The sequence below is a fragment of the Vicia villosa genome, linkage group LG1 (assembly GCF_029867415.1).
Source record: "Vicia villosa cultivar HV-30 ecotype Madison, WI linkage group LG1, Vvil1.0, whole genome shotgun sequence".
Taxonomy (NCBI): domain Eukaryota; kingdom Viridiplantae; phylum Streptophyta; class Magnoliopsida; order Fabales; family Fabaceae; genus Vicia; species Vicia villosa.
In genome coordinates, this window is record NC_081180.1 from 10,637,456 (window position 1) to 10,652,554 (window position 15,099).

The 15,099-nt window shown below is 35.5% G+C and overlaps 1 protein-coding gene across 1 annotated transcript; it reads left to right on the top strand.

Annotated features, from left to right (window-relative positions):
• The first annotated feature begins 13,369 nt into the window (after positions 1–13,369).
• On the top strand, positions 13,370–14,828 carry LOC131628346 (probable xyloglucan endotransglucosylase/hydrolase protein 23). The gene is made up of 3 exons (XM_058899191.1): positions 13,370–13,918; positions 14,007–14,200; positions 14,300–14,828. Exons 1-3 carry the CDS (start codon positions 13,655–13,657, stop codon positions 14,691–14,693), a joined length of 852 nt encoding a protein of 283 aa, XP_058755174.1. The 5' UTR covers positions 13,370–13,654; the 3' UTR covers positions 14,694–14,828.
• Positions 14,829–15,099: the final 271 nt, after the last annotated feature.

Consider the following 15,099-nt stretch of genomic DNA (forward strand, 5'->3'; position numbering starts at 1 on the left):
GTTTAATTACCCTTTAATTTTTAAATTTTTGAATTTTTTTTATGACTGTTTAGAATACTGTAAAATATTTATTTACCAAATTTTATAATTTTTTAGAATGACATGAATTAAATATGAATTTTTTAAATTTCAATAAATAATGATAAAAGTAATGAAAATCTCGACTTAAAAAATCAAATTTTGAGTTTATTTTTTTACAAGAAACTTTTTAAAACGTTCTTAACATGTCTCCAAAAGAATCATTCAAAAATACATATTAGTTTAACAGTAGGGACTAAAACTACGTGCATAATAATTTTGTAGGGACCAAACCATGACATTTATTTTTATAGGGACTAAAAACAAAATTTACAATTTTATAGAGACGAAAAACATATTTAACCCTAAACTTTTTTTAATAGTTAAAGTCTAAGCTATTTAACTACATAAACTTTTAAAAAACTTAAATCTGACCGGTTTAGCAAAAAGCTTAGTCTGATTTGGCCTTAAATAAACTAAGTCATCGACTTTTATAGACAGACCTGATCTATTGCCACTCATAAGCATGAGAATTAAGTGTAAGAATAACATTATTTTTAATAAAATAATAAAAGTTGGTTGGTGTGATGAAGTGGAAATGGACAGCTGGACACAGCAATCGGTTTCAGTTTCAGATGCTTATAATGTTAATTAATCATAGTTTGTGACTTTTAATCAGTTAAGTGGTCCATTACGTGGTACTTTTTAGGGTAGCCACTACTAAACCGAACTAGTGTTTGTGGTATTCATCAAAAGTGCTACCAATTGAAGTAGCTTCTAGTACCGTCTCCCTACATAACCTTTTACTACAAAGCGTGTAAATTCTAGAATTATGTACTATAGGCATTAATTTCTGGTATCTATATCATGTGGTGCATGATTGGAATAGCAAAGAAAAAAACTAATTTGATAAGGTTGACTATCGTATACACCATTTCATCTAAACCGCTCAAAATTTCACCGACTTTCATTGCGTTGCACTACGGTCATGTTAAGGATTAAGAATAAAGATTGGTCAAAATGCTACGTTTAGTCACATTACTACGTCTGAATTTCTGTGATGCCGCTTATCGTACTAGTAAGGAAGGAAACTATTATTTCACTGTCAAAATTCTACACCGCCTTAATTTATAAACTATATGATTCTATGCTAGAGTCATGGAAAAATAAAACGTAACTAGTAATGCAAAGTGTCTTTGTTTCAATTTCGGTGATGATATTAATGATGTAGAATTTGTTGAGTCAAAACTTGATAATTTAAATGTTTTTTTTTTTAATAAGCAATGGGATTAAAACGGAGTATTATGGATACTCCAAACCGGGAAGAACAAAAGGAAAGCTCCAACTACTCAAAACAATTGAGAGGAAGGATATTCCATATGTGAAAATTACAATTATCCCTAACGGCATAATACGATTGAAGCCAAATCCAAGAGTAATAAACAATCCCCGACATACATTCGGTAAAACTAAAAGATTCATTTCTAAAAATAATCGCATTACGATTTAACCAAATGATCCACACCGTAGCTAGCCATATGACCGCAATGATAATTCTCTTAGTTTTAACCTTCACCTTCTCATAGCAAACAAAGAACTCCTCAAAGTCAACCAAAAGAAAATTGTCAACCGGACCGATCCATTCGAACACCTTCCTCCAAATACTCGAAATGACAGAACACCCTCCCTTTAAATGATATAAATCTTCCTCCTCCACTTGACAAAAAACACACCTATTCCCTCCATCAACCAAAGGTATTCCCCGTTTAGTCAATTGATCCTTCGTTGCCAATCTATTATGCAAGAGTCTCCAACCGAAAAAAAGGATTTTCGGAGGGGCTTTAATGCTCCAAAGAAAACCAAAACTCTTGAGAAAAGGAGAGACTAAGGAGGGGCTTTTAAGCTTTTCATAAAATCTATCGTAGCATGAGCTTACGCTAAAAATACCTTCCCCGTTACAGCCCCAAGAAAACTTGTCTTGAGTCCCCTCCGTAGGCCGAAACGCACCGATTTGATCGATCAAATCCAGCCATAAAGAGATGCTGCTACTGCTGCCATTGTGGAGCAGCTCTACGGCAGACTTCCAGCACCAAACAGAGTCGACAAAACAGCCAGCCTCCGATACTGACAAGGCATCGTCGGTTGCAAGCACAAACAGCTCCGGAAATTGGAACATGAGTGCCGGCTGCCCCGCCCAATTGCTGTACCAGAACGGGACAGCAGCGCCGCTTCCGAGTTGACACCCAATTGCACCTGCAAAATTATGGTTAAAAAGAGCAGAATAATTGTCAGATGTAACCAAATCCCTCCACCAAATGGAGTCTTTTTTCTTCACGACCGATATGTCACCTATAAGGATTTTCAACCTTAAGTTTCCGTATCTAGCCTTGAGAATTTTACTCCACTCCGCCTCCTTCTCCACCAATATCCTCCACTTCCATTTGCTAATCAAAGCCAAGTTCATTATTTCGATATTTTTAACACCCAAACCACCCTCTTCCCGAGGTTTGCAAACGGTATCCCAAGACACCCAATGGATAGTTCTTTTTGAATCATTACCATTCCACAAGAATCTTGCTTGAATTGCCCGGATTTCATTTAAGATCTTAGTCGGCGCTTTGTAGAAGGAAAGAGTATAAATAGGTAACGAGCTTAACACGGAATTAATCAAGCACACCCGCCCCGCACAATTGAGGTTGATACCCTTCCACACGGACAACCGCCTCTTAAACATCGAAATCAAATCCCTCCACATAGAAAGCTTCCTCGGATTGTCTCCCACCTTAACTCCAAGAAATTTAAAAGGAGTTATCCCCACATTGCAAGAAAGAAAAGTAGACGCCGCTTCTAGATAGTCTTCGTCCACATTAACCCCGTATAGTTTGCTTTTGTTAAAATTAACACGCAGCCCCGACATAAGTTCAAAGCCCCTGAGCAAAACCTTGAAACTCCATAGATTCGCCGTATCACCTTCCGCCACTAAGATGGTGTCATCCGCGAATTGTAACACATTAACACTCACTTCTTCGTTTATTTTGAACCCCCTAAAATCTCCATTCGCTATAGCTCCTCTCACTAAAGCCGTGAGGACTTCCGAAACTAGAACAAATAAGAAAGGAGACAACGGATCACCTTGACGGAGCCCTTTAAAAACCTTAAAATCTTTCGTGATGCTACCATTGATTAAAACGGACATTCCACTATTGCAAATACATCCCTCCATCCATCTCAACCATCTATCTCCAAACCCCATCTTCTTAAGTACGAAAAGAAGAAACTTCCAATTCACCCGATCATAAGCTTTTTCAAAATCCACTTTCAAAATGACACAACTCCTCTTCTCTCTTTTTGCTAGATCCAAAACTTCGTTCACCACCAAAACACCATCAAGAATGCTTCTACCCGGAACAAAAGCCGTTTGGTTAGGCGCCACCAATTTCCCAACAACATTTTTCAATCTACCCGCCAACATTTTAGCAAGGATCTTGTACAAGCATCCAACTAAACAAATTGGTCTGAATTCATTTAAGGATTGAGGGTTTTTAACCTTCGGAATAAGAGCTATGAAAGAAGACGTACAACCATTAGTTAATCTCGCCTTGGCGTAAAAATCTTCCACAAATAAAAGCACATCCTTCTTAAGAGTTTCCCAAAAGAATTGAAAAAATTCAATTGAGTAGCCATCCGGACCGGGGCTTTTGCTACCATCACAATCCCATACTGCTCGTTTCACCTCATCCTCCTCAAAAGGCCTATCCAACCAATCTCTGTCCACCTCATTCAATCTTGCGATTTCAACTCCTTCCGGGACTGCCCTATCCATGTCGTCTTCTTTAAAGTAATTTTCAAAGTGGTTTTTGATCTCCTCTTTAATCTCTTCCACACCCTCAACCGTGCCCTCGGCGCCTTCCAACACTGTTATGGCATTTCTCCTCCTTCTTTCTCTAATAGAGTTGTGAAAAAATCGAGTATTCTTGTCGCCCTCCTTTAACCAAAGTTGCCTAGACTTTAGTCTAAGCATGGTTTCTTTGACACCAATCAATCTCCAAAATTCCTTACTAGCTTCTTTCCTATCTTCCGCTAAAGAGAGGGAGGGACTCCCGAAGTTGTTAGCCAAAGAATCATCCAAATCGTTGATCTTACCAACCTCGTCCTCTATCTTTAAATCGACCCACCCAAACACCTCATGATTCCAATTTTTGATAAGAGGCTTCAAGGCTTTTAGCTTTTCGAAAAGAACGAAATCTCCTCTTCCCACAAACTTCAGTTTTGCCCATTCATTACAAATAAAGGATTTGAAATCCTCATGTTTAAGCCAAGCATTGTTGAATCTAAAAGGCTTCGGTCCCCAATCAATGTTCCCACAAAAAAGACGTATCGGGGCATGGTCCGATAAATCTCTAGCGCCAATCCTTTGGTCTATAACCCCCCACACCTCTAACAACTTATTTGTCACCAAAAAGCGGTCAAGTCTACTGAACGCCTTTCCGTTATCTTTGAACCAAGTATACTTTCCACCGACGCAAGGAACATCAACCACACCCATCATGCCGATAAAGTCCTTAAAGTCAATCATACCTCTCCTGTTATGATTAGCCCCTTCCCCCAACCTCTCTTGACTAGAAGTAACCTCGTTAAAATCACCCCCTAAGCACCACTGAACGTCACCAGCCCTGTTCCGCAATTCCACCAAACCGTCCCACACCTTTCTTCTTTGCACTACCGAGTTGGGAGCATAAATATTAACTACATTAATCAACCTTCCATCTAAGGAGATGTTGATCCCAACATAACCCAACCCTCTAAAACTGTAATTGACTTGCAGAGAGTCCTTCTTCCAAAGAATTAACATACCTCCCGCCGCTCCAACCGAGCTACTAGCCGTCCACTCAACTTCAAAACCTCCCCAAAAGGATTTAGCAATTAAGTCATTAACACATTCAAGCTTGGTTTCTTGTAACAAACACACATCAACATTTCCAGAACATAACAGGAAACTAATTCTCTTTCTCTTTGAATAGTTCCCACCCCCTCTGATATTGTAAGAAACAATATTCATAACAACGATTTTTTAAACACCTTCCCTCCCTTCGCTCCCCTACTGTCTCTCCTTTCCATCTCCTCCAGCTTTTTAACAGAACTGTTTTCATCACCACCACCAACAACCCCCAAATCAGAAAGAGATTTCCACAATTTGTTACCCACCTCAGAATTAGGAGAATTGATAATCCTACGGTTACACCTCCTAACGTCGGAATCGGTATGAGACAGACAAGGCAAAAACGTACCGTTCGAGATGTCATCTTCCTCCTTGGAAAGGCTAAAACGGTCTTCTGCTATCTTCTCCACGTGGCAGCCAGATTGGTGAGCGCTATTGGTTTTTCTCGGCGCGATACAAGCAAAATAAGAAGGGGCAGCATTTACCCTCTCAGCGTATTCGTGAATCTTCCTCACAGACTTTTTCCTTATTTTGCTACAAGCCCCATTGGGCTTAGAGATAGCCTTTCTGCAAGCATTATCGAAAGATAATGGGCTTAAAAGTTTGGCAGCCTGTTTCGATGGCCCACAAGCATCACACCCAACCTCTTTTATTCCACTAGATGCCCGGGTCCCACTAACACTAATGCCAGCCATCAAACCCTCCTTCTTGCCGCTACGGGACAAGGACACGTCCTCCTTAAAAAACCTGACATCTTCGGCTGCATTAAATGCACCTGGAGCATGGGAATTTACCGAAACATCATTTGGCTCCCTCTCCACGTTAAATACCACGTTGACACCTTTTGAGAGAGACTTCTCCAACCCGCCGCCTACTGGCTGCAAAACAGACCCTCTGTTGCCGTCTGTCCCAGACCCTACCTCATAGCTAGTCTCCTTCAACACTCTGTCCAAGGTCAAAGGATCATTTGATGCGTCACTGTCACCCCCTACCACTTCCTCGAGAAAACCCTGCTCCGCCGGAGAGGAAGAAAACTCCGATTCTTCCACATCTCTGTCTCTAGATGCCGATTCGGCAGATTCATGAGCAAACGCCTCTTCTTTTAGGAAGCACCTGAACGATTCACCATCTACTATCACCACACAAGTTTCATCGATCGAAACCCCTAGCTTGGTCTTGATAAGAAACTTAGCTTCATCCATCACCACTCTTGTCACCGTATTGTCACTACATTTGATGAAAACTCCAAACGCTTCAGCCATTAGATTAAAAAGTTTCACACTCCATGCATGACATGGAAGACCAGAAACTTTAATCCAGATTAATCTCTCCTTATCAATGTCTGAAGCTTTCCATGCCCTGATGCTACTGAACCATTCTTCCCACCACTTCCTTCGTTCTTCTATGAAAATTTCTACCTCCCCTATGATAAGATCTTCAAGCAGACATAAATTAGGGCCCAATAACGTCACCCTGATCGTAAAAATCCCTTCTTCTATAAACAGCTTTTTCAAGATTGGTGCCAACGCAGAATTCTTCAAAGTTCCTACGTACGCCCTCCCATATCTGGTAACGTCCTCCTCCTCCGCAGAGACTTCAAAAGTTTTGATGGAAGACGCCCCTCCGTTAGAAATCCCTGAGGACTTCCGATTCATCGCAACCTCCGCAAAAGACCGTCTATCTATCCATCCTGCACCATGTCTTCCTCTGACCTCTACGTTTCTTCCGTTCACAAGGTTACCCTTAGGTGGTGCCCTAACATTAGTGCACCCAACTCTTTGGAATCTAGGAATATTGGCATAAAGTTTCCTTCCTTCCAGCAACGTATTGTCTAACTTGATAGCCAATAACTTCTCATCAACCACATTTTGATAACGTGCAAACCCAAATCTTTTGCCTCTGCGGTCCCTCCTAGGAGGGATGACCACTTCCACTAAATCACCATGATCTTTCAGTTCGTGAAACAAATCCTTGGCTCCCCATTCGTTCCCAAACTCCGTAATATAAAAAGACGATACCCCACCGGCAACGTCCTTCTTCTTCCCTCCGTCCGCCACATCCCACATTCCCCTACCTTCATTCTTAGCTTTGTGCCTGTCAACCCTATTCCACCCTCCTGCCTGCTCCGTGTAGAATCCCATGAGAACAGCTTGAAAAAAGAAAAACTCTCGAAGAGTTAGAGAGAAGGTAGAGAACCTCTCTCTAACATTTTCAATAAGATAACAATATGTATATCAACTTTAAATGTTGTAACTGATAAATATAAGGTATAATTGGTTAGAGCTGGTAGAAAAATATTTATGGACAAGAAAAAAATAGTTTTTAGGTCGTGTTAACTGATTAATTAAACACATTAACTGGTTACACACGACACTGAGTTATTATGATTTTGTCTACTGTAACCGATAAATAATTTGTGTTAACCAGTTACAACCTCGAGTTTTGACTTTTACTACTAAAAATTATTTTAATATCTGGACGTTTATTAACCAACTTCATTGTTTTATTAACCATTTTTACTTTTCATTAGCCAACTTATTTTATTACTAAATTATTTTAAAATTTTGACGTTTATTAACCAATTTGATCTCTTCATTAACCAACTTTATCATTGTTTATTATTCATGTGTATGTCATTGTTCAATATTCATAGCATTGTTCTTAAAATATTTTTTATTTTAAAAAATACTATTCACCGTATAAATAAGGTGAATACTGAATAGTATTGGATATATGTGTTGGTGTAAGAACTAAGTCTAAAAATAGCATCTACAATATAAGAAAAAAAACTGTTTTAAAAAGTACCAATCTGTTCTTTTGCTTCATTATGGTGCTACGTTGATCCCTTCTGCTTCTATCTTTTACTCTTACATCCTTTGGAGCTCTTTCCAATCCATGCTTGAATATTTCAAATTAAAAAATTAACCAAATTTTCCTTGAAAACAGAACTTTTTTCTTTTCCTACTCTACATATGCTCATGCTTTTTTCTCTTTCTATTCTACCATATTCTTATTTAATTGTTGTTTTTCAAAAAATATCAACAATTATATGAGACACATATTTATTACAATTAAATCAATAATTATAAAATAATTATAATTATTCTAACATTCTAAATATTTTTCAACTTTTATTTTTTTTATATATTATAAATAATTTTTTATTTATGATCTGAAATTATAGATTTAAGATATTTATTGTTATTAATATTTTTTATGATAATGATCATCATTTTAAAATATTAAATTAAAACAAATATTTGTATTCACGTTTTTTTATAGCTAATTAAAAAATTATATTTATTTAAAATTTAATATATTTTATACATTTAATTATTATTTTTTACGGATATCAGACATTTTTTTATATATTTAATTATTATTTTTTATTCTATATATTCAATTATTATTTTTTTGACGGGTACCATGCATTTTTCTATACATTCAATTATTATTTTTCACGGGTACCAGATATTTTTCTATACATTCAGTTATCATTTCATGGGTACCAGACATTTTTCTATACATTCAATTGTTATTTTTTCACGGGTACCAGACATTTTCCTATACATTCAATTGTTATATTTTCACGGATACCAGACATTTTTTGATATATTCAATTATCATTTTTTTACGGATATTAGATATTTTTTCATACATTTAATTATTATTTTTTCATGGATACCAAACATTTTTCTATTTAAAATATATATCTGAAACAAATGCGCGTCCCATATTAGAACCCGTTGGAACACGAGTTTGTTACTGGTTACTATAATAGTTGGTTGGTGAGATGAAGTGAAAATGGACAGGTGTACACAGCAATCGGTTTCAGATGCATATAATGTTAGTTAATCATAGTTTATGACTTTTAATCAGTTTAGTGGTCCATTACATGGTGCTTTTAAGGGTAGCTAGCACTATTAAACCGAACTAGTGTTCGTGGTATGGTATTCATCAAAAGTGCTACAAATTGAAGTAGCTTCTAGTACCGTCTCCCTACATAACCTTTTACTACAAAGTGTGTAAATTCTAGAAATATGTATTAATTTCTGGTTTCTATATCATGTGGTTTGACTGGAATAACAAAGAAAAAAACTATTTTGATAAGGTTGACTATCGTATACACCATTTCATGTAAACCGCTCAAAATTTCACCGACTTTCATTGCGTTGCACTACGGTCATGTTAAGGATTAAGAATAAAGATTGGTCAAAATGCTCCGTTTAGTCACATTACTACGTCTGAATTTCTGTGATGCCGCTTATCGTACAAGTAAGGAAGGAAATTATTATTTCACTGTCAAAATTCTAAACCGCGTTAATTTATAAAACTATATGATCCCTATGCTAGAGTCATGGAAAAATAAAACGTAACTAGTAATGCAAAGTGTCTTTGTTTCAATTTCGGTGATGATATTAATGATGTAGAATTTGTTGAGTCAAAACTTGATAATTTAAATGTTTCAACTGATAAATAAGGTATAATTGGTTAGAGCTGGTAGAAAAATATTTATGGACAAGAAAAAAATAGTTTTTAGGTCGTGTTAACTGATTAATTAAACACATTAACTGGTTACACACGACACTGAGTTATTATGATTTTGTCTGCTGTAACCGATAAATAATTTGTGTTAACCAGTTACAACCTCGAGTTTTGACTTTTTCTTGTATTTTGTTGATGTATTTTAGGTCTCAATCATTTTGCAACACTTGTATAAATGTTTTGGAGGCATCCTCGTCGTTAATTAGTGAAAATTATCATTCTCATCCTTAATTATCTCTAATTCTCTTCTCACTTTTTCTCCACATACACCATTGTTTACCAATTGAGTGATTGTATGTTCTAACATTTAATATCAGAGTTTGGTTCTGATCCATAAAGCAAGATTAGTAGCTAGAGGTTTTTACAAAAATATGGTTTTGACTATTTTGAAGTGTTTGTACCTGTAGCTAGACATGAAATCATTAGACTGAGAATTGTTATAGCTACAAATAGGAATTGGCCTCTAATATATTTAGATGTAAAGTTTGCTTTTATGAACGGTCCATATAAGAAGAAGTTTATGTGTTACAACCTCGTAGATTTTTGATAGAGAACAGAGAAGGAATGATGTACAAGCTGCATAAAACTTTGTATGGACTTAAACAAGCTCCAAGAGCTTGGAATCAAGAAATTGGTTCATTTTCCAAAATATTTGATAAGTGCCAAAATATATTATTTTGTATATGTAATTTGTGGCAGTTATCGATATTTTTTGTTTATATTGTGTGAATAATCTCCGCTTTTTGTGTAAATATGTATAAGTTGTGTATTATTAAGTTTTCATGTATTTGTGTACCATTTGATAGTTTTCTATTCATTTTGTAGGTATTGATGCGTATTTGGAGCATGAGCTGTAAAATGTCGGAGACACCGTTTCAAACGTGCGATTTTGAGCAATTCATCAACGAATAAGGCTCAAAATTGAAGAATAAAAAATCATCAATTTGGTTGATATTTTGTCATTTTTAGAAAGAGCATTGAATAAGCTTTTCAACGCTTCGAACCAGGCGCAAATCGGAGTTTCGATTATCAAGTTATGGCAATTTTATTAAAGCTGTTTTTTTGTTGACAACCCAACCGCGCAATGCACCCTCCCAGCGTGCGGCGCATGCTCTGCGAATTTCAAAGTTTATAAATAGGGGAAAACAAATTTTTTATGTTATGGTTTTGGGGTATATGTTCCCAACTCCATCAACCTTCATTTTTTTGGTAGAGAGAGGCTAAGAAACATCAAATGGGGTTGCATCTTGATGATCGGAGGTCAAATTTCTCATCGATTGGTGTTGACAAACCAAGAAATGTTTGGTTCCTCTTATTTTATTCTCTTTGTATACTCTATTTTGTTGGGTATGTTTGTCTATTTACTTTGAACATATGTATATGTATTGATCATGGTATTGTATAATATATTTGCTTTCCAAATTATTATTGATGTCTTCCTTAATCTTTTTGGATTTGGGTTTCTATAGACATATACCTCACAAATCTTGATTAGGGATGGATATCTATTAATTTATAACTTCTAGAGATAGATTTAGAGCTAATAATCTTTATGGGTGTCGAAGTTTAATGCTTATGTGTTAGTTGTGTCGGTTGAGAGATCGTCGGTACAAATGATATGGATGTCTGCTGTGTTGTTGAGGTTGACTGAGAGATCGTCGCCGAGATGATTTAGTAGTTCTCTCTACTCTGGGTTAGAAATGACTTAGGGTGTGAGCGATGCTTGATGATTTTGACGAGTATTGTAGGTTGAGTGCGATTGGTCTATAGGTTTAAGTTTGTGATAAGTGGATTATATGCATGCTTGATAAATTTCTTCTCTCTAAAGAATGGATTTTTTTTTGTTAATATTAACTATTTAGTTTTTATCTTTAACAAATTCAATCCAAACTCATAACTGTGGAAACTATTGAATGGCAGTTCGGTAGCAGTAATCTCTGTGGACACGATAAATTTCCGAATAAATACTTCCAAATATTTTGTTGCTTGCCGCTTTACCGCTTCAACAGTATCAGAGATTCAAAAAATGTGAAATGGAGTATGGTTTGTACGTCCAACATACCTCTGATCACAATATGATTCTGGTGTGTCTTTATGTAGATCACATATTGCTAACATGAAATTGTACTACTGAGTTAAATAAGTTCAAGAAGGTGTTGATGAATGCGTTTGATATGACTAGCCTTGGAAATATGGTAAATTTTTTTGGAATGGAGATTCTACGCTCTGAAAAAGGAATCAGTATGCCTTAGTTGAAGTATGAACTTGAGTTGCTGAAAAGGTTTGACCTGATGAGCAATAAATCTGCAGTTACACCCGCAGAAACAAACCATAAACTAAAATCTTATCTATATGGTAAGGAAGTAGATGCTACAATCTTCAAATAGTTAGTTGGTACTCTGAGATATTTATGCAATACTAGACCTGACATATGTTGTGCAGTTGGTACAGTGAGTAGGTTTATAAGTAAACCAAAGTGGTCACATTATCAAGCTGTAGTCAGAATCCTTAGGTATGTAAAGGGAAATCTGAAGTATGAAATTATGTTTATATTTGGAGTGTCAGTATCAATTGTTGATGTGCTGATATGTTATTCAGACTCTGACTGGTGTGGAGACAGAGTTAACAGAAGAAACACTAAATGTTACATGTTTATGTATTTAGGTGTCCCCTTTCTTGGTGTTCCAAGAAGTAACCAGTGGTTGTATTGTAAACCTATGAAGCTGAATACATTGATAGAGCATTGTCTACTTGTCAAGTTGTTTGGATGACGAATTTTCTGCAAGAACTGAAGTTCAAAGTGAGCAAATCAGTCAACCTGATGATTGATAACAAGTCAGCAATAAACTTTACGAAGAATCCATTGCTGCATGGGTGAAGCAAGCATATATATACTAAGTATCATTTTCTACGAAATCAAGTTCAAAATGGAGTGCTTGAAGTTGTTCACTGTAGCACTCAGAAGACTTGCAGATGTGATGACTAAGGCTATCAAGACTGAACACTTCATCAATTTAAGGGATGAAATTGGTGTTGTTGATTTTTAAACCTGAATATAAATTAAGAGATTGTGTTGAAATGTAATCCAAATTCAGAATAACTTTAGTTTCATTTGCATTAGAGTTTAGTTTGCATTTGTATTTAATTTGGTTAGCATTTACATTTGAGTGTTATTATATAAATCCATTTATAGTTGCATTTGTAACAATATTGAAAGGTAGTTATAGCTTCTCTCTCTGCAAGTCTTTCATCATCATCTTTTTTATCTTATTCTTCAATAGAAGTTTTCTACTATTAACTTTAACAAGAAGAAGAGGAATAACAAAAACTGAATCGTCATCCCTCTCTAAAAAATAAAAATTATGAACAATGAAAAAGAATAGTTAAAATAAACAAATAAGTAACATCAAACAACAAATATTTAAAGAAACCTATCATCTCATCAATTGTATATTTTAATTAAGACAACTTCCATCACTTTCAAATAAATACTTTCCATTTTTCTTTCATAGGTAAAATACATCACTATTTAATAAAAATATTTTAGGTTAATATTCTTTTATTTATATTTTTAATTTTTTTAATCTATGTAAAATAATCAATTAAATCTTCCATTTTAAAATATATATTATTTTGATGAGTAGTACTATTTTAGAGGTGATTTTAAATTGATTTTTGAATTAGTTCAATTGACTAACCTAATAAAAAGGTAATAAAATATTTACATGAATTAAATTCATGATATAATAATCCATGCATTTGAATTTCTCAAAACAAAATCTACATAATAACCGGAAAGCAAGAAGATAGGACTTGATCAAAGATATGTTATATTTTTTTAGACATAAATTGTGTGGCTATCTATTAGGTATGCAGCATTTCATGCAGAACCGCGTGTGATCATATCTTCAAATGGAGTGGTCTTCCACCTATACCTTACCATCCCATACCAAATCCTCCATTTCTTGTCTTTTCTTCGTCATTCCTCATACAACTACTTCATTTCAACCTTAATGGAACCTTCTTGTCACTTTCCTCTCTTCTCCATGCCATTGCCTCCTATAAACACTTTCCCCTTCTCTCTTCCCATCACATCTTTCTCATCTACAACAACAAATATTCATTCAATCATATTCACCCCTTAAATATTCAATGTCATTTTCAAAATTTACATTGTTGGTTCTTTTAATCTCAACGATTACGATCGCGTCTGCGGGCAATTTCTATCAAGACTTTGATTTAACATGGGGAGATGGTCGTTCTAGAATACTCGATAATGGAAACCTTCTTACTTTATCTCTTGATAAATCTTCAGGATCTGGCTTTCAATCCAAAAATAAATATCTTTTTGGGAAAATTGATATGCAACTTAAACTTGTTCCTGGGAACTCTGCTGGCACTGTCACAGCCTATTATGTAAGCATTCAATAATTCCTTGTTAACATTCACATCATATTTATTCTTTACCTTTATTTACTAGTTTCGTGCTCGAATATTCATTTAGCTATCATCAAAAGGACGTAAATGGGATGAAATAGACTTTGAATTCTTGGGAAATTTGAGTGGTGATCCTTATACACTTCATACCAATGTGTTTAGTCACGGAAAAGGCAATAGAGAGCAACAATTCCATCTCTGGTTTGACCCAACTGCGGATTTTCACACATATTCAATCCTATGGAACCCACAACATATTATGTTAGTAACAAATCAAACAAACAAAAAATTGATTTTTTTCGATTACTTGTGTTGAAAGCAACCAACCGATTCTTATTTTATGTTTGTGTATTTTTTTAGTTTCTCTGTGGATGGAACACCAATTAGGGAATTCAAGAACATGGAATCAAAGGGTATTCCATTTCCCAAAAATCAACCAATGAGAATCTACTCTAGTCTCTGGAATGCTGATGATTGGGCTACAAGAGGTGGACTTGTTAAGACAGATTGGTCCAAAGCTCCTTTCACAGCTTCATATAGAAACTTCAATGCTAATGCATGCACCGTGTCTCCTTCTGGAACATCATCTTGTAGTTCAACACAGTCTAATAATAAGGCTTGGTTCTCAGAAGAATTGGATTCTACAAGTTATCAGAGACTCGAGTGGGTTCAGAAGAATCATATGATCTATAATTATTGCACTGATATCAAAAGATTTCCTCAGGGTCTTCCTAAAGAATGCAGGATGGTTTAGGAGTTGAAGAGTTTAGTTTACTGCAACACTTTGTATTATATTGTATTATCTTCTTCTTCTTTTTTTATGTATATCTTTCATACTCGTATTCTTTAATTCATTGTACAGGAATTTTATAGAGGTGTTATGAATATTCTTCATCTTACTATTGAATAAAGTGTAAATGTTACAATTGATCAAAGATGTGATGGTCCTCTTATAAAAAAAGAAAAACAATATAATAGTCTAAATAACAAACTAACAAGCTAATCTAGATAATTCTTACCATGGTTTTAAATTGCGGACCGCATCACGTGATGCGGTCCGCAATAATGCGATTGCGATAGTGTCCGCATTAGGCCGCAATTGCGGTGTAATTGCAAATCACAATAAAAACCGCATCATAACCGCATCATGACACCACAAT